At 44.1% G+C, this 20,865-nt stretch overlaps 1 protein-coding gene across 1 annotated transcript in view; it reads left to right on the forward strand.

Moving 5' to 3' along the window:
- Frem2 (FRAS1 related extracellular matrix 2) overlaps positions 1-20,865 on the forward strand; it is a 139,223-nt gene that overhangs the window by 97,852 nt on the left and 20,506 nt on the right. The window contains exons 8-16 of the mRNA XM_087899508.1: positions 1,983-2,192; positions 4,472-4,669; positions 6,057-6,221; positions 7,769-7,951; positions 10,881-11,011; positions 13,135-13,293; positions 14,779-15,082; positions 16,544-16,675; positions 16,938-17,269. Of these exons, the coding sequence (XP_087755634.1) occupies positions 1,983-2,192; positions 4,472-4,669; positions 6,057-6,221; positions 7,769-7,951; positions 10,881-11,011; positions 13,135-13,293; positions 14,779-15,082; positions 16,544-16,675; positions 16,938-17,269 (1,814 nt within the window). The remainder of the gene's footprint in view (positions 1-1,982; positions 2,193-4,471; positions 4,670-6,056; positions 6,222-7,768; positions 7,952-10,880; positions 11,012-13,134; positions 13,294-14,778; positions 15,083-16,543; positions 16,676-16,937; positions 17,270-20,865) is intronic.

A 20,865-nucleotide genomic window follows, 5' to 3' on the forward strand; every position in this document is an offset into this window, starting at 1 on the left:
GTGAGCAGTCTGGCCAATTAGCCTTTTGTGTCATTCAACAGCGTCCAGCTGCCAAGTGCTTCCCCTGACTGAAACATTCCTCATGGCTTACTTTTCCTGAAATTATTCCTATTGAGTATGTAAATTTAGACTTTACCATTGTAAGGAAAGAGATTTAGGCACCATGAGCCAGAGTTCAGGTTATAAGATTCAACGGCTAAATTGCGATGTCCAGATTTGCATGACTTGGTTCTCTACCCAGCAAACCTAATACACTTAGCTGTTCTGACGTTCCCAGGGGAGCAGTCATACCCACCACCCTCACAGAATCTAAAAATGCTTCAGCCTCTTCCCAGTGTGCCTCTTCACTTGCCTCCCTCCTCGTTTTAACAAGTGTCCCTCTAAACACTTCAGATTCAGCAGGCTTCCCTCTACACAGCGCTACATAAAGTGTCCTAGGTGCCACAGCGCTGACTCTGATCCCAGACTCTAAAATGCTGATGACAAACTTTAGGGGCAAACACGAGGCTGAAAATTTCATTTTCCTTTTTTCAGCTAGCTGAATACAGTTTCTCTCATATACACCTGTCCCTCCTGTGTGACTAGTGTGTGACATGACCAAGTGCACACGGATCTCATCATACACGCTACCTGTCGTAAGCCATCATGTAGCGCAGGCAGGAGCGACTCCATTTTAAAAGTCACCCATGGGTTCTAACTACTTGAATATAGTTAACCAGCAGGTTTATGCCACCATATTCAGCCCCTAAATTATATTATTATTATTATTATCATCATCATCATCATCATCATCATCATCATCATCATTTTGAAGCAGGGTCTTTCTACATGGCCCTGGCTGTCCTGGAACTTGCTATGTAAACCATACTGGCCTCAAACTCTGTCTCCCAAGTGCTGGTGTTAAAAGTGTGCACCACTGCACCAGGCAAATTATTCACTTTTAAGAATAAAATTCAAATCAGAGTGAAGGCTGTGCATAAGGAAAAAGAAGAATAAACAAAACAAAAATACAAAAGAAGCATAAGGAAACATTTGTGCATGTGTGTGCATTTGGGTTTTTTTGGGGGGGGGGGCCGTTGGATGCTAAAGATTGAACTCACAACTTTGCAAGTGACCAGTACATACTCTTCCACCAAGTTTCTATCCCTTATTGTTATAAGGAATATAAATCTTATTTCTTAATCAATCAAAGACAAATACACTCATAGTTGCAGATTCAGAGATAAAATAGGTTAGAGAGAGAGAGAGAGAAAGAGAGAGAGTTAGAATTGCCAGACTAGTAGGAAAAGAAACCAACCATACAGAATTACTGTCCCCCACCCTCAAATCTTCTTGGACACAGTGGCTGAAGATTAAAAGACAATTGCACTTTTACCTACTTTATATGTAAATGGAGGTGTCAACACTACATATCTACTGCATGGTCTCAAAAGTCCAAATTCAGTATCAAATATGTCTTTGGAATTGATGCTTGCTTTAGTGACCTAGAGTGAGTGTGGGACAGAGGAACTTAGCACTGAAAAATGATGGGTTCTAATCAAGAGGCCACAATAGGCCCCAGTAAAACAGTCCCTCCAGAAACAGAGACAAGATAGACATTTAATTGACATAAACAAAATTTAAATGTATCTACTATATATACAGTCTTACCATGCATTTGACTGATATGCTGATTGTTTTAGAACTGATTATTAAAGGACTTTAATAAAGATGAAAAAGAGAGAAAATGGGAAGGTAGCATATGTAATTCAAATCCAGTCATTGTAGATAAGGTTTAGGCCTCGAATCTAAGAGAATCAGCTTATATTCAGACATCAAAAACCACGTAGATACCAATCTTTTCCCTCCTGTTAATTGAATGTGTTTCTCTGTAGTATTTTGTATATATGTTGTAGTGTAAAACATTAACTATAAGTTTGTCTATATAATTGATTTTTTTAAATTTAATCCCCGTGTAAATAATCCTTTCCTTATGGTTTTAGCTGGAACGGATTATGTGGGAATCAGTCGCAGCTTAGATTTCGCACCGGGAGTCAACATGCAGACTGTTCGTGTTCTCATTCTGGATGACCTGGGAAGACCCATGCTGGAGGGAGTTGAAAAGTTTGAATTGGTACTTCGCATGCCGATGAATGCGGCCCTTGGCGAGCCCAGCAAGGCCACGGTGTCCATAAATGACTCCGCCTCAGACTGTGAGTGTCTTTAAGTTTTACAGTGCCAAGGCTGAATGTGTAGAAATGGCAGGTAGGGTGTTAAGCTTAGTTTGCCTTTGCTAAGACTGACGATGCAAAGGGCCACAGACCAGATGGCGTGAGCAACAGCAGCCTCTGCACTGCTAGTGAGGAGCCTAAATGAGAGTCAGCAGCCTTGGTTCCAGCTGAGACTGCAAGGGAAAGGATACCACAGGCCTCTCTCTCTGACTTGTCAGCAGCCATCTTGTCCCTGTGCCTCTCCACATCATCCTCCCTCTTCAGACATCCATGTGACCAGTTCTCTGTGTGACAGGAGAACACCTGGCATATCTGGCTGACATCAGTCCTAACGACCTTAAACTTGATTACCTGTTACCAAGGTACTTGGGCTATAATTTCAATATATAAGATGTTGGCGTGGGAGACACCATTCACTCCATACAAACACCCCAAGTCTTTTCTCTTCCTTCTCATTTTGATAGACTTAGACAGCCTTTAAAGACAATCATTAGTCTTTTTATATTTTATAAAAAAAAAATGTGGTATTGTCATTAGTGTGACATGATTCCAACATGTCCTCACTACCTGCATGGAGCTGAGTGGCCATGGTCTTTTTCTGCTTAACACTAAGCCGTTTCTGTCACCCAGCCACACCTCAGATTTCTGTAATCACGTGTCAAATACAGTGTTGTGTGTTACTCCTCCTAAGGAGACCAAAGTAAGGATACCACAGGAGTCCAGCTGGCCGGACCTGTAAGTTCTGTTGGGGTCACTGACAAGGAACAGAAATGACTCAAAGACAGCTACACCACCAAAGCCCACCCCTGCATGGGTGATAGTTCACAACGCTGGAAACCTGGGGCACACTGCACAGTCTGCAGACAGATCAACAGGATGGAGAGTGTCTCTGCTAGACGGTGGGGCTGGTCTCTGCCTCTTCCAGGCTGTTTGGTTTGTCTGGCGGTGTCTACCAGCTTATATATGATTGGAAAGGGCAGTGGGGAGCTAGTGAATCTGGTCAGCTTCAGGGACTTCCTGGAGGCTTTGTTTACTCCCTGAACTTAAGCCTCTCTGCAGGGTGGAGGGTTTCTCCCCTCAGAACACCCTGTTGTTTCATCGCCCTCTTAGTGAGCTTCCATCCAAACCGGACATTTTTCTTGAAAGAAATTGTAACACTAAAATCTCATGGCAAGCCTCTCTAAATATCATCACTCACTACAGAAATCTGTGTACCTTCCTGCCATGAAATGGTTCTTGGAAGAAAGGAACCTGTTACCAATGAGACCTGTGTATGACTGACCTGGCTTCCATGTCACCTAAAACTAACACATGCTCACATTGGTCAGCTTTCCCTACCATTCCTGTATAACATGTACTTGTCCTTGAAAGGAAAGGTATTGGTTCAAGACCCCAAGACCAAGCTCTCAGCACAAAGGAGATTTATTTGCCGCAAAAAGGGAAGGGAATAAGAGATAGAGACAAGAGATGGGGTGGGGGAGAGGGACAAGGGAGAAGCGGGAGGAAATAAGAGAGAGGGGGGCATTCGGTATTTGTCTCAGAGGGTCAAAGAACTGCCTCTGGATAGAGAGACAGAAGTGGCCCATAGGCAAATGGCTGTTTATAAAGGTAGAAGGGGGAAACCCTGTTAGGATGAGGTGTTTAATTTTAAGTAAGCATATTAATAAAAATGGGGGCAGAGACTTTTGGTTACTGGACTTAAATACTTTGATAGCTGAACCTATCCTGAATCAGCCTCAGAAGGAGGAAGTGGCCAAATAAGGGAACAGACCTTGTAGACTAGCTTTAGGAATGCAATCTAACGGTTTTTACCAAGACAGAGAACGTTGGAGAGACGGGCAAGGCCTGCCAGAGCCACGTTTGCCAGGCCCAGGCTGGCTGGAGTCCCTTCTGTTATTATGTGTACAATATTTTATGCTCTTGATATCAAGAAAATTTTAAAGTGTGTGACCGACCAAACAGCAGTTTTGATACAAGTATCTGAAAGTCGCCAGTTCTGTCTACCTCTTCAGCTTCCATTGTGCGTGCTTGCGTCTTCAGCTTCCATTGCGCATGCTTGCATCGCAACAGAGGCCAAGGAAAACTGCAATGATGAGGAAATGAAACGTTCGCGGGGATGTGAACTGAGCAGAGACCGAGATGCTTTTCTCATTTTTTTTTTTTTTGTCTTATTTTCTACCTTAAACCTTATCACCTGAAATGCCATTTGAAAGAAAGGACGCGTCTACGCGTTTTGACTCATGCATTTCTTTTCTGTACAGTGCCTAAGATGCAGTTCAAAGAAAGAGTGTACACTTGCAGTGAAAATGATGCGCGTGTAGCTGCCGTGATCTCCAGGAGTGGCGATGTCCAGCACAGGTCCTCTGTGAGATGCTACACGAGGCAGGCCTCGGCGCAGGTGATGATGGACTTCGAAGAACGCCCAAATACCGATGCCTCCATTGTCACCTTCCTTCCTGGTATGTGTGAGCTCGGAAACATCTTAAATCTTTTATTAATTTATTGATTTGGGGTGTATGAGCATGGGGGAGGGGCGTGTGCGCGCCACAGCTGACATGAAGTCAGAAGACAAGTTTTAGGAGTTGGAATTTCTCTTCCTCCCGGACCTTGTCTGGAGCATTAAACTCAGGTCGTCAAGGTTACGGAGACAGTGCCTTAAGCTTTTGAAGTTTCTGGGTGTAATTTAAGAACCCCAAGTGTGGATTGAGAAATAGGTTATCAAGAAAAGAGAGTGAAATCAAATTTCCCAGTTTCCCAACAAGCTTGCAACATGAGCTTATGTGCACCAAATGACCAGGCATATGCATTGCAGCAGGTTAAATAGATATCCTGGGGTCTCTTCATTAACTTTTTGATTCCAAATGATGTATTTTATTGTTAGTTCAGAACTCAGCAGTAAAGAACCTATCAAATATGCAAGTTTTACAAAGCTAGAATTTGAGTTAATGTTGAAATGTTGTTAGGCAAAAATGCATCTCCTGCCTTGACGGTTTTTTAAATGTATTTACTTTTATTTTATGTACATTGGTGTTTTGCCATAGTGTCGAATCCCCAGGAACTGGAATTACAGACAGTTGTGAGCTGCCATGTGGGGGGTTGAGAATTGAACCCAGGTCCTCTGGAAGAGCAGTCAATGCTCTTAACCTCTGAGCCATCTCTCCAGCCCTTTATCTCACACTTTAATATATGTCAGTGCCTTCATATACTTCATTACTTTGGCCTAATAGTTTAATTTTGTGGAATATATTCTATCGAAAAGGACATTCGTGTGGAGAGTTATGCTAATATTGATGGAGTATTGAGAGCAACTTAAGTGCTCAACAGTAAAGCTTGTTTATTAATATTTGAGCATCCATATGTTTGTATGTCATATGGCCGCTAATCTGTTTTTAAAAAATTTTTAGTGAGATTGGAAAAAGTCAGGCCTATAATATTGGTCCCAGTTATTAGAGGCAAAAATCCAATTGTTTTGGGTCAATGATTTGTTCAACAAGCCAAAAGTTAGGAACATGAAAACCCAGCGCAGTGAGATTAACAGACCATCAGCAGTGGTTTGTTGACCCACTTCACCACCACAGTTCTAGAAACACACGCGCAAAACCGGCATTTCCTTTTCCCTTTGCTGTCCAAGACAAATGCTAGGCTGTAAAGAGAGAAAGTGCAGAACTCTTTATAAGTATGGGCCTGTGTACAAATAGTCCCATGGTCAGAAAATAGCTATTCCAGAGTTATTACAGACAGCAGCTTTTGCGCTGGCAGAGCAGGGGACAGCAACACCCTTGCTCTTCTGCTTGGTTCTCATTGCCGGCGTCTCCTTCTATCATGTGTCGCTGTCGTTTGCTCCAGGTGAGACAGAGAAGCCCTGCGTCCTTGAGCTGGTGGATGATGACGTATATGAGGACGTGGAGGAGCTGCGCCTGGTACTTGGCACGCCGCAGAGCAGCTCTGCCTTCGGGGCCGCAGTCGGCGAGCAAAATGAAACTCTGATAAGGATCCAGGACGAAGCTGACAGTAAGAAGTCTCTGCCTTTGCTAAACAGTGACTCTGGAACTGAAGGCCGTTCCCCACCCCCCTCCCACCCCTGAGTTTCTGGGTGGTGCAGAAAAGTATCCCCTCTTTTTCAGTGGGACTTGCAGACAGACTGAGAAGAAAACAAGTGGGGAACAAAACAGCCCCCACACTGATAAATTTAGGGGCTAGGGAGATGTTCAGTAGATAGATAAAGTGTTTGCCAGACTTTTATACTTTAAAATAAAGTCCGAGGGCTGGAGAGATGGCTCAGAGGTTAAGAGCATTGCCTGCTCTTCCAAAGGTCCTGAGTTCAATTCCTGGCAACCACATGGTGGCTCACAACCATCTGTAATGGGGTCTGGCGCCCTCTTCTGGCCTGCAGACACACAGACAGAATATTGTATACATAATAAATAAATAAATATTAAAAAAAATAAAATAAAATAAAGTCCGAGACTGGCTGTGGGTCCCTGCAAGATCCCGGCAAGCAGGCCATGTGGCGACAGGCAGACACATATCAGGCAGGCAGGAGACAGAGACGTGGATATACACAACATGTAAAGTGAGATTGAAATATTTATTCAGGAGGTTATGGAGGGGAAGGGGAAAAGGGGGGACAAAGAGGGGGTGAGAGAGAGAGAGAGAGAGAGAGAGAGAGAGAGAGAAAGAGAAACGGGGAGACACGTGCAACCCCCAAGAGAGGACAGTAAGAAATCAAAGATGGCGGGGAGAGGTCAGGGGTCGCCAGGAATGGGCGTGGCTTACCCCTTAAAGGGCCAAAAGCATAACACAGACAAGCTGGAGATGTAGTTTATGTCCCCAGAACCCTCATAAAAGCTGCACAGGTATGGAAAGCTGCCAATAATCCCCTACTTCATCTAGGAGGCAGAAGAAGCAGGATCTCTGGCGCAAGCTGCCTAGCTAAGACTAGTCAAATTGGCAAGCTCCGGGTTCAGCGAAAGACTCTGCCCTGGAAAATCAAGTGGGGAGTTCTGGAGGAAGACAAGCAGCAGCAACTTCCGGCCCCAGCATGCACACTGACAAACAAAAACTGACAAACTGAAAAGCTGTGGATATAGGTCAATGGTCACGTTCATACCTAACACGCACAAGACCCTGAGTTAAAGGCCAGCACTACAAAATTTAAAAATTGACAAAGGACTTTGGGGTGGCTATGGTTTATGTCTGCATACTGAAGCATAAGCCTTCATACCTGCCCTTGCCCCTACATAGGTCTTTATGTCTACCCAGTCCTGGGCCACTGGTTTCCCCTTCCACCGCCCTTCTCAGTGGCATTCTCTCATAAGCTCTATGGGACAAAGAGACACCCCAGAGGACATGCCTGTTGTGGGCTCCCAGGAAGGATTGAGATGTTACTCACCAGCTTCTCCTTCTGACCTCACACTAATATTGAGGCAGCAGAGAGAAGCCGAAAGGATAACAATAATTAAAAAACCCTATGTGGAAAGAAACAGAAGTGGGGTAAAAACATCCACCCCCAAAACTTTGCCAGCCACTTAATTTGTCTGTGTTTTCCACACTCTCAGAAGCCGTGATCAAATTTGGAGAAACCAAATTCAGCGTCACTGAACCCAGCGAACCAGGAGAGTCAGTGATTGTCAAAATTCCAGTGGTCCGCCAAGGAGACACTTCAAAGGTTTCCATTGTGAGAGTCCACACCAAGGATGGCTCGGCCACCTCCGGAGAGGATTATCACCCAGTGTCAGAAGGTACGGGTCTCCTGGGGTCTGTCACCAGCTGGATTGTGACTGCACCCTTGGAGCTGAGACTGTGAGGAAGGGGGTGGGGGCACACGGACTGTGAAAATAAATGAGCTTTTAAACTACCTTAGAAAGACAAAGCGCAGAATCCCCAGAATTCTCTCTGAGGGAAATTTTAGAATTGCTGTGTGTGTTTGGAGCCCACGGACTGAGTTTTACTCCGGTTCTGTGGTCAGACGTTATAGCGTGCATTCGCTGTGAATTTGAAAGTGTGTGCTAGCCACGCTGGACAGCTTCATTCAAACATTAAGGGTAGTGTGCTAACAGGGAACAGTGGATAGGTGATAAATACCAGCCACGGCAGCCTCGATTCTGTGGGGTGTAGGAGCCTCTGTCGTTTTCTCCTTCTGCAAGTTTGGGTACCAATTCATTGTTTACTTCCAAGAGCTAGTGAAACAACTAGATGCTTCTCTCTCTCTCTCTCTCTCTCTCTCTCTCTCTCTCTCTCTCTCTTTCTCTCTCTCTCTCTCTCCCCCACACCCCATCTCTCTGCGTTGTTTGCTAACAGCATAATCATAAACATAAATTCTGCTTATCAGCATATGTTCCTGTTTTTCTGCCTCAGCTCAGCGGCCATTACCTCTTTAATCACAGCATTCTGGGCATTCACTTTGATTTTCTGACTCATTAACAAAATGTTACAAGTGACTGATGGGTTATTGAGTCAGTAACAAAATTAGTAAGTAACATTAATAAGAAACATCACAGCTTCTACAACAGAGCTTGATTTCCCTTGCAGAAACAGTCAGCGTTATTCCCAGACTTGGAAGCTCGTCATTTGTAATTCAAAAGCCATGAAAGTAAAACAGATTTTTCTATCCAATTACAAAATCTCAAGTCAGTTTTTCTTGTAATGAACAGATTTTACATGAAAGAAAAACTGTCGAAATATCACTGTGTAACCTTTTAACAGAATTCTTTTGTCTTAGAAATAAAGTTATTCTTTCAGTGAACAGAGAAAGCTTATAAATATGTAGTAAACTCACAAGCAAGGGCAAAGTTAAACAATGCTAAATCCACCTGGGTGTCAAATAACCACTAAGCTTATTGCTTATAATAAAATTTGGCAGGTTTTTTTCTAAGATATGTTTTAATTATTCATTTTATGATCTAAATTGGGGTCATGCGCAATCAAATAGGGAAAACATTACCACAAAAGTTGAACTTTTGTGAAATGAAGTGGGAGGGCGTAAGGCAAATGGGACTGAAATCTCATCAGGAAAATGCACATCAAAGACAACCACTGAGATGTTTGCAATAAACTATTTTAAAAATGTCTTAGACATTTGCTCTGCCTAACTGGAAGAGGGCTGCAAAAGTTTGAATGCTTACACATTGACGTCTGGTGACAGAAATCAGTGAAGTCAGGGAACACGGAGAGGCTGGAATGCTGGTCAACCTGAAAGTCCACTATAGAGAAAAGCCCACAGGTGCCATTAGCTCAGTTACCAAGGAAGACACAAAACAACTCAGGTGTTTGTGTTTTCCTATGCAATGCCCCAGTGTTTTTAATGTTAAAAAAGCAATTTTTAGAAATCACACCAGACAGATCAATCCAAACTGTTTTTATAAAATAGCATCACATGGCCTACCCTACACATACACACCACCAAATTTTGCTTTTAAAAAAATTTAAAAGCCAATTGGTAGGCTAGAAATAATTAGCTATTCTCATCTTCCTATGTTTTTCATGGTGGCCAAAAAAAAAAAAAAAAGATCCAAAATTGTTGAACTCAAAGAGCATAATAAGGCTAGTAATTGGGGGAGAAAATGTATCCAGAATTGAAACAAAAAATTTTAATTGTGTTGATTAATAGCTGATTGTTAAATTTCTTTGTTATAATTTGTAATAAAGCTTTTTGAAGTCCAGAAGTGTGGGAAGCACATGACCAGTGCAGTCTTCTGCTGTAGAGAATTGACACCTGCCTGCAGGCGCGTCAGGATATAGCGCCGACTCTGCTATTTGGAACGATGGTGTTTGTCTTTCCTCCTATTTTCTTTTCAGACACAGTTTCTCCAAAGGGGGAATAACACCTTCAAATCAACTCATCTAGTCTCTGCAGGAAGGCCTGATGCTTAGACTTCAATAAAACCTAATCATCATAATGCTTTACCTTTTTAAAAATGAGTGCTAGCAGCGTGCCCTCGTGGTTAGATTGTGTTCCCGTGACAGCATAGCAGTCCTTGCTGAGTAGGGCAGGTGAGGGAGAAAATGCTGTCCTTCACTCATAACAACAGCAAAAATAAGTCCTTTTAAAATATAATTTAATAATGCACCTAAACAATTCCAACCCAGTTTATGTATCTCCCTACACCCACTAGCATTCAGTCCTTCCTATCTATGGTCCTGTTTCCACTCATTGGGCTTCATTCACTTAGGAAACTAGTGGGCTAAAAGGGGAGTCTTTTTCTTTTTATAGCCCAATAAAAAAACCGTTCACTGCCCCTCACTCAGCAGTTTCCAAACTGTGGAGCAACAAAGCAATTTAGTAAGGCACAGTTAGCATTTTCCTTTGGCGAGAAAAGAGAATAGAATGGTAGGAAATGTGAGTGGACACTGGGGAGATGCCTCAGCAGGTAAGAGGGCTTACAATTCAATCACAAAAATCTCAGTTCAAATCCCACTACCTCTCCTGGCTCCCCATGCCTGGAACTCTAGCGCTGTAGGAGTCAGAGATGGGAGGATCAACGTGACTTGTTGGACCCCAGCCAAGGTGTATAGTGGTTTGGTTTGATTCCCTTTAAGTAACCACACACATGCCACATGCATGCACCGATATACTGGACCCCAGTGTAAAATGTCCTTGTTATAAACCAAGGTCCAAGAAGATCTCAGGTTCATATGCAAAAGCTTAAATCAGTGACTTTGTATTTGTAGAAATCGAATTTAAGGAAGGGGAAACCCATCATATCGTTGAAATTGAAGTACTCTTCGACGGGGTCAGAGAGATGAGGGAAGCCTTCACGGTTCACCTAAAACCAGATGAAAACATGGTAGCAGAGACACAGGTAAGTGAGACTTTAAGTCCACAGTCAATCTTTTCTTAGAGTAAATGCACGTAAGAAGTCACAGCAAAGAGGACTCAGGGTTAGAGAGATGGCTGAGTTGTGAAGAGCACTTTCTGCCCTTGCAGAGAACATGGGTGCAGGCCCTAGCACCAACATGGTGGCTCACAACCATCTGTAGCTTCAATTCCAGGGGATCCTATGTCCTTTTCTGGTCTCTGTGGGCACTGCACACACAGTGCACATGCATAAATGGAGGCAAACACTCATGCACATGATATAAAAGTAAATCCTTCTTAAAGGAATGATGACGTTGTACGTGAAAGGGGATGTGCATGAAGCCTTTCAACCACCCACGTTAGTTTCTGTTTTGATTGGATAGATATTCCTTTTTGTCTTTGGAAAATCGTGTTGATGGGAATTCAAAGTTGTAGTCCCTGGACCCCACATCAGCCTGTGTCGTGACTGAACTTGGAATTGGCTGCCACAAAGATGACATAATTATTTAACATTCATTAAAGCAGGCATCTTTATCCACCAAACACTTTCCTGGCCCTCAAGGTACCCACTCGTTCACCCTACTATGGCTAGAATCTGATGTTGAAAACGTCAGGTGCAAAGTTTTATAGTCAAAAAATGTGTTTCAGACATCATATTGCCTGCCAGATTTTCTTCAAGATAGATGTAATCGCCATGGAATTTGTTTTTGCACAGTGGAAATAATTTCTTAAATTACATGCCGTTTGTAGGAAAAAGTCAGTTTCAATAATACTATGTGTCAGTGTACTACGCTGCTTTCATCATCTTGTTCACTATCAATAAGGAGTCAAATGGGGGAATATATTATTCTGTAAAAATGGTAATTCTGTGACATTGCTGTCCCTTAAGAATTTTTTAACTTTATTTTTTTGTATTCGTGGTGGGAGGGGAGTGCCATGGAGCACACATGCAGGTTATAGGACAGCTTACAGAAGTTAGTTTTCTCCTTCCACAGTATGAGTTCTGGAGATCAAACTAAGGATTCTGGGCTTGGCAGCAAGTGCCTTACCCTCTTGGCCATCTCCCAAGCTACATTGTCATCCTTTTAAGTCATATTTAGAACTCAAGATCTGCAGGTACAAAATCTTGATCAAATAGATTTTCTGTGAATCTTTCACTGTTTTTATGGAGTGGCATGTGACATTCTTTTGGGTAAAGGAACAGTGCGTAACTAAAGTCACTTTTACTGTTAAAGACCCTTGAAAACAGAGAAATACCTTTGGTGTGACCGTGATTCAGCTTACATTTCTTTGCCTTTACAGTGCTGTAAAATTATTTGTAAAAACGTTAATTCGAATTTACTTTATCCTTATTCTGTAGTCATGAGCTGCAACCCTACAGCCCTGTGTTTTTGGTCCATGATGTTCGGTAGGTTAGGAAGATTAAACACACTTGCTTTGCAGTATTTTCAACTCTTGTAAGTGTCAGGGTGATGCTTGAGAACTGCCCTATCAGTTATCAGAGGTAGGAAAGCTGCTCAAGAGCCAGGGACATGGGCAGAGGTGATTTTCCTCCTTGGCTAGACAGTGTCCAGAGCCGCCTTCTGAGCAGCTCTCGTCTTCTCTATCCCGTGGTACAGGTAGTCCTAGCCTTTGTCCACCTACAACTTAGCTTCTCCCTGGCCTCGCCGCATCACAAAAATGATCACACAAGCCCATGACCTTGAAAGTCTCACGTCTTTCAAGGTGTCTGTCAGTTTATTTCCTCGCACTATCAATTAATGGGTTTTTGTTATTGTTGTTGTTGTTCGTGTTATTTCAACTTCACAAAGCCACAACTGAGTTAGCTACTATCCTCACAACTGAAGAGAAAACCTTAGAACCTGAGCATCTCAGGGGCTAGTAGCAAGCCTTTGGATGAACCACTCAAGGCTTAGAGGTCCCTCCCCTACAAACATTCAAGATGAGCAAGGCCACCAGGGTCACATGAAATAAGCTGTGTGTGGCCTGTCACTCTGCATGGGGTCTGGGCAGGACAGTTTCTCATCGCAGTGATTCCCAGGGATTTTCTAGTCATTATTCTGACAGAGAGAAGTTCCAAGAACCCGGATATTTAACAAATCAGTGATCACTCTCCTTTCCTTCCAGGCAACCAAGGCCATTGTTTATATAGAGGAATTCAACAGCATGGCGGATGTCACCTTTCCCTCTGTCCCTCACATTGTGTCCTTGCTGATATATGATGACACTTCAAAAGCCAAGGAGGACGCTGGGCCTGTGTCTGGTTATCCCGTTGTCTGCATTACGGTGAGTAAGAAATAGATCAAATTGGGAAAACTTTTAAGATGATTCATTTTTTAAAAAAATTATTTTTTTTATGTGTATGAGTGTTTGCTTGCATGTTTTGTGCACCACGTGAGTGCCTGATACAAAGTGCAGAAGAAAGCATAAGATCCCCTGGAACTGGAGTTGCAGACAGTTGTGAGCTGTCACGTAGGTGCTGGGGACAAAACCCAGGTCCTCTGTAAGAACAGCAACTCTTAACCCTGAGCCATCCCTCTAGCCACACAAGACAACTATTTAAAATAATTATAAACTTTAATAAATAGTATCTTGGGAAATTTAAGGTTTAAACTTCAAGCTGTGAGAAACAGAAAATAACAATAGTTGAATGAAGTTCTCATTTCCCCCTCCCAAAACACAAACAAACAAACAGAACCCTATTAACTGAGTTCACAGTGTGCGGCTCTGTCACCTTCAGGTAAATCAGTAAAGCATGATCTCGGCACAGAAGGGGTTAAAGAACAAGGCCAGGTGGGAAAACTCGGGCTACATAGCGCTGAGGCAGAGTGTAAGAGCTAGTGTGGACGCTCCGGTGTGGAGGATCACATAGACTTTTGACAGTTTAAGATTTGGGTATGGGGAGAGATCATTCCAGGAAGGGCGGTTGTCAGGGAGAATGGGAGGGATCCATTACAGGTTCTGCCTGCCTTCTCATAACTGACTTCTAAGTTCCCCGTGAACAAAAGCTGTGACGTGCATTTTTATGTCACCTCAGCCGTAATCAGACACTCCACATATCACAGGCACACAATGAATCTTCGCCGGGGTACCAAGGCGTGAATAATTTGGTGTTCACTAACAAGGGGCTCTAAATGTCACTTTAGGCAACCTGGAATTCATCTGTTGGGTGGCAGGAAGTGTTCTCATGCAGAACTGCCTGAGAAGAGCTTCATGTTGGAATGTTAGTGGGGCGGTAGCGCGTAACGAGCTGGAAAGGGAGGACTTGAGTTAGCTGGGATGCAGCCATGGGAATGGCACAGAAGGCATCAATTTAAGGAGCGGAGCTTTACAGCGCAGAGTGGTCAAGGTCACCCACCTGCTGGACGTGACGAAGGGAAGAGGATTGGGCTCCCGATAGATGTCTGGTTGGCACTCCTGCTAGCCGTGGTAGTGTGACCAGCCTCACAGGACAGGGAGATTCTCATATCTTTTGTAGAGCAGAGGGAGAGGGGACAGAAGCATGAGAGGAAAGGGTAAGAATGACTCTGGGGATTCAAGAGATGCTGTCGTGATTAACACTTCTGAGCGCGGTAATGTGCAATGAGCCGCTGGAAGTCTAACGGTCAGAAAAACGATCACAGCTGGGAATAAGAATTCAGAAGTTCCATGCCCGAAATGTAGCTTTGGGGAGATGGGCAGTGGAAGCATGAGGGCTAAAGGAGCTTGGGAGGAACCTAGTCCACAGTACTCTCTGCTCTGCTCCTAACACTGTTGTTTGCTTTCCCCTAGGCTTGCAATCCCAAATATCCAGACTACGACAAAACGGGCTCTATTTGTGCCAGCGAGAACATCAATGACACTTTGACCCGATACCGGTGGCTGCTTAGCGCTCCTGCTGGCCCGGATGGCGTCACCAGCCCTATGAGAGAGGTAGACTTCGATACCTTTTTCACGTCATCCAAAATGATCACGTTAGACTCCATATACTTTCAGCCTGGCTCCCGGGTACAGTGCGCAGCCCGTGCCGTGAACACCAATGGGAATGAAGGCCTGGAGCTGATGAGCCCCATCGTCACCATCGGCAGAGAGGAAGGTGAGAGACCGTTTCCCTGTGAATGGCGGAGAAACACTGTGGTACCGCGAATACCTCATTTCTGTGAGGTTTTGATTTGGTGGGTTAGGTTTGTTTTTAAAGTTTTCTTTATTTTCAGCTTAAGTGTATGTATATATGCTTGTATGTACCCATGTGTACCATGTGTGCTCAGTGCTCAATCAGGTCAGAAGTGTATGTATGTATGTATGCTTGCATGTACCTGTGTGTACCATATGTGCACAGTGCTCGAAGTGTATGTATGCTTGTATGTACCTGTGTGTACCATATGTGTACAGTACTCACTCAGGTCAGAAGTGTATGTATGTATGCTTGCATGTACCTATGTGTACCATGTGTGCTCAGTGCTCACTCAGGTCAGAAGTGTAGGTATGTATGCTTGTATGTACCTGTGTGTACCGTATGTGTACAGTACTCATTCATGTCGGAAGTGTATGTATGTATGCTTGTATGTACCTATGTGTACTGTATGTACACAGAGCTCACTCAGGTCAGAAGAGAACATCACATACCCTAGAACTAGAGTTACAAATGGTTGTGAGCCACTGTGTGTTCTGGGAACTGAACTCAGGTTGTCCACAATAGCAGTCAGCAGACTCAATCACTGAGCCATCTTTCCCGGCCCTTGGGTTTCCTCTTGGAAGTGCTGACAATGGAGCCCAGGCTCTTACACACTAGACCAGTACTCTACCTCTGACTCAGACTCCTATTCTTAAATTAAATGGGTTTTAAAACTTGTAATGCACATTTCTATTTAAAATGTGTTTACTCTCAGGTTAAAGAAGTAGTTTTAGGTAGCTGGGTTGATGGCTCAGTGGTTAAGAGCATGTACCAGAGGAGCTACGTCCAGTTCCAAATACCCACGCCAGGTGGCTCACAGCTGTAGGTCCAGCTCCAGGAGATGTGATATCTCTGCCCCCCCTCTCTCTCTCTCTCTCTCACACACACACACACACACACGAACAGAAATTATAATGCAGTAAAGCTCTGCCTTCAGTTCCAGCACTGTTCAAACGCACACTCACTTCTAGTTTTATTCTCTGTAAGTAATATTTAATTATAGCTAATATATAATATGTATCTCATGATTCATCATATTGTTCTAGAGTAACATTAAGATTCACTCCATTTGACTATACTTGACTTGTATTGTATTTTGCCCATTTTCATTTTATCTGTTCACATTATACAGTAATTTTGTGAATCTGTCCCTGGCATAAATGATCATCATATATGGTCAGTCTGACAGGAACTGTTGAGAGGTCCCCAAATGCATGCTGCGGTCGCCTCTGACACAGTCTTCTCCTTCCTTCTGATGCCCATTCTCAGCCAGGTCTTAGGTCACGGGGAATATTAAAATATAGAAAGCAATGACACCTACATTAAAACACTCCTTATGTGCTGTCCTCTTCTCTTAGCATAAATGTGTTCCTTTTCTTCAAGGTCTCTGTCAGCCCCGCGTGCCTGGGGTAGTAGGGGCGGAGCCATTCTCAGCTAAATTGCGCTACACTGGCCCCGAGGACCCGGACTTCGCAAACCTCATCAAGCTCACCGTCACGATGCCACACATAGATGGTAGGTGCCGTGGGTAAAGCGAGACCTCGGACACATAGATGGTAGCTATCCTGGTAAAGCAAGACCTTGGGAGTTGGGGTGCTTGTAACCTGGTCGGTTTCGCTTCCTTAATCCTCAGTTTGGAAGGTGACTTTCAAGTCCGTCTGCTTCTTCCAACTCTTTCTACCTCGTTTTGAAAGTCTGTCAACTTAAAAAGCATTCTTTAAAATTCAAACAAAAGTTCAAGTAAGGGCAGGTGGCGCTTCGCTGTGCTTCCCTGCAGGGATGCTGCCCGTCATCTCCACGAGAGAGCTCTCCAACTTTGAGCTGACCCTCAGCCCTGACGGCACAAGAGTTGGTAACCACAAGTGCTCCAACCTGCTGGACTACAACGAAGTGAAGACCCGCCATGGCTTCCTGACTAACGCCACCAAGAACCCGGAGGTCATTGGAGAGACCTATCCTTACCAGTACAGTGTGCCGGTCAGGGGTTCCAGCACCTTACGATTCTACCGAAACCTGAATCTGGAAGCCTGTCTGTGGGAGTTTGTCAGCTACTATGACATGTCGGAGCTCCTGGCAGACTGTGGAGGCACCATCGGGACGGATGGCCAGGTACACCTTCCAACACCTTAGCCTTGCTCCTTGGACGAACCAGCTACTTGGTTCTGTCAGTAGTTTCTGACTCTCAACTGTTGTCTCGGTATTGTAGCCTTTGGTCAGAGGGGGACAGCTGATGGATGCCATCCAAATCTGTCATATTACATATTAATATACAAGAGATACACAAAGCCTCCTGCCACACCATCAAAAGACCACTGCTAAAATAATAAAGAACAGAGTCCCTGCTTAGGTTATACATTTTAAAAATCTAAAATTTGTATTGAAAACTATATCGAGTATTTGAACTAAAATCCTGAAGTAACAAAATGTGTAAGAGGGATCTACACGTTAAAGTAGCAAGTGACATGCAGAATGCGCCACATCTTTCAGTATTTAGCTAAGGGCAGTCTACTAGAATTGGAAGTCCCTGAAGGTGTATTTCTAAAGGCTATGTTCCTGCTGGGTTCCTAGTGAAATAAAGGGGAAAGTCTATGGTAACGGCCCATCAGCTCGCTCCCGCAGTGGAACTGTGGAACCCGGCTATCTCAGCCACGGTCGCTGTTCCATGGGTCTCCGCTCATGATGCCTGGAAGCCAGTGGGGAGCAGGTGCTAGGACTTGCTGCTCTCAAAAATCAGAGGCGTCAGGAAGTGGTGTGAATTAGTGGACGCCTGTATTAAAGGCAGTGTGAAGTGGTGGGAAGGGCCTGATGCTCTCATCAAGCAAACGGACACTTGCCGTTTGAGTCTGATGCATTCTAGCCGTGTGTCTCCAGAGACACGTTACATAAAGCCTTCGTGGGTGATAGTCCATTGGGTACTTCTTCCACAGTCTGGCCTCGCCACATGAAAAGGAAGAAGAGAAGGAAAACACCACCTCAGCAGCCTTCTCCTATCAGATCCCACACCTTCAGCTCTTCCTCCCAGAGTTTGTGCCGTCGTTATAAAATCCCTGTCTCCTTTCTGGCCGCTCCAGACACAGGGTCAGTTGACATCAACGAACTAAGACATGCCACAGGGCTGCACAGTGGTTTGGTTGGGTCACTATCGGCTTGCTTCTCTGTGCTTCAAAGTGTCTCTGTGGGCCTGTTTGTAGACTGTTTCACCCCCCAGGAACATCTTTCATCTTCCCCACAGAGTGGAAATGGAAACATGTCTCTCTCATCTTTCATCTTTCATATGTCTCTCAGACAGCTAGTTTTCCCACTACATCCCTTCCTTCTTACTGCTAACGCTTGTTCTGCCTTTGCAGGCCAACGTAATGCACCAAGCTTGCTTTGGAGGCAAGGCTTGCCTCTGAGCTGTTTAATTCTTTGTACTAAATCTGGGGGCTCAATGTGAAGTTTGCATTTAAACTGATGCTACTTTGTTTTGTTTTGTTTTTGCTTTATGCTCATCGTTCTGTTGAATCATTTGGGTCCAGAGATGTTTCGTGTCCAGGAACCTCAAGTAACTGAAGCTAGGGCTGCATCTCTGATTGAGCTGTGGGTGGTTCTGTTGTTAGGCTGGACCTGGCAGCTGTCAGTTTCAGCCAGCTTTGTCTTACATGAAAAGCTTGTATAACACACTAGGCGTGAGAAAGAGCATACCCTAAGGTCAGTCGGCCAATAATTATTTGTTAATTTATTTGTTTGTTTGTATGGACATTTTGCTTGATACCCCCCAGAGGCCAGACGTCCTCTGGGATAGAAGTTACAGATGGCTGTAAACTACCATGGGGGTGATAGGGTTTGAACCCAGATTCCAGGAAGCACAAGTGCTCTTAACTACTGAACCGTCTCTCCAGCCCCCAGGATATCCAGTCCCTAGCCATTTCATGTAAGCTTTTTCAGTAGATGGTCTAAGTCTAAGAATTCCTCTAAGAAGGTTTTCTGCTTTTGTATTATTGAAAATCAGTCTGCTAATGGAACCATGATGATCAACATCACTGAGGAGAGCAGATTAAGTGTGAGTCACTGAGGTTGCAGGTTTTATTATGAAAGTCTAAAAAACCGTCAGTGTAATCTACGTGGTAACAAGCTAGTGAAACCCAGTGTTTGCACTCTCAAAGGAAAGCTTAAAAATGGACAATTCCACTCACCCCTACCTTCTTCCTTGGCCTAAACTTTAATTTCTCTACAGACTATTGATGCCTTCTTCCTTTCTCTCCATAGCTCACATGCACACTGTTGATCCATGGGTAGAAGAGGAAAAAAATATATAAGTTCATAGAAAAGAAAGCTGGCCCTCCAGGACATCCCCTTCCTTTTCCTCCATTTATTTATGGATCTAAGAATGAAGAAAAACAGTCAAATGGTAGTTCTGAAAATTAAGCTAATGGCACTGGGGATGGGGATACAGCTCAGTCGGCTGGGTGCTTGCCTAATGTACATGAAGCCCTAAGTTAGCCAGCACCACACAGACCAAGTGTATCAGTGTACACCTGTCACCTGTAGTCCCAGGACTCAGAACTAGAGGCACAGGGATGAGAAGTTCGAGGCCAGCCTGGGCTATACAAGACCCCGCCTCAACCAAAACTAATAACAACAATGTCGGTGAAAGTCGGAATAATACTAACTAGTAAATTTATTGTTACGTGTGCCGTCCACTTTTCTAAACGTGTTGTTTTCTAAACAACATGACCTCACAACAACTCCATAAAAATAAATACTACGCCCTGTCCCACCCACTCCCACTTACAGATAAGAAAAGAGAAAAAAATACAACAAAAACTCAGATAACTTGTTCAAATTCCTCCAGCTTGTGTGTCTGTGCTTGCCCCGTGTGCCCGTGCCGGTAACCCATCGTGAACTTATCCTAACATGTAATTGACTATGAAAGTGGATACGGTCATAGACACTATTATAAGAAAGCCAACTGAACTTCCCAATGTCCCTCATAGATAAACTTTGCACAGCACCCACTATGGAAATCATGTTCCAAAATACATCCTCAGCTGAGGCGCTGAAATTTGCTAATCCAGGTCCTGGTACAGGAGGTGCACGGCCCCAGGTGCTGGAGATGCATGGGGCCGCTGGTTCTGGTGCACTGCATGGGCCCTGGTGCAGGAGGTGCTCTGGCCCTGGTGCAGGAGGTGCGCAGGAGCTGGTGGGAAGTCTGCAGCGTGAGCTGCACACAGACAGCGCAGTCTGAAAGGGAAGCACAATTCTGGAGGTGGTGCTCGAAGTCACCGCATCATGGAATAACTAGATTCTGACTTAGAATTTCTTCAGTCTTATAAATGGTCACATTTCTGAATTAATAATTGGATAAACCAGTGACAATAAAGAACCATCACCTTGAGTGGCAGGTTTAGGATGTAGGAGTGGCTCTGTGGGTAGCCAAACATTCCCATCAGCCGCGCACACACTCGTCTGTCTTTCACTTGCCAAGAAATGTACTTCAAAGTCCTGGCCAAGCGCCGAACAGACACCACCTCCAGCCTCAGCACCTGTCCTAGACTTGGCACTTTAGCCTAAGCTAGCACTGTGCAAACAACTTTTATTAACCTGTTCTTTGCTACCTTTGTGAAATATTGCTAAGTTGCTACCGTGTTTGCGTGTGTGCGCGCGCTTGTGTGTGTGTGTGTGTGATGTTTAAAGTTCTGCTTTTGACACATAGAATATTCTGC

Source organism: Myodes glareolus, chromosome 20, assembly GCF_982192425.1.
Source record: "Myodes glareolus chromosome 20, mMyoGla1.1, whole genome shotgun sequence".
In the NCBI taxonomy this organism is placed as follows: domain Eukaryota; kingdom Metazoa; phylum Chordata; class Mammalia; order Rodentia; family Cricetidae; genus Myodes; species Myodes glareolus.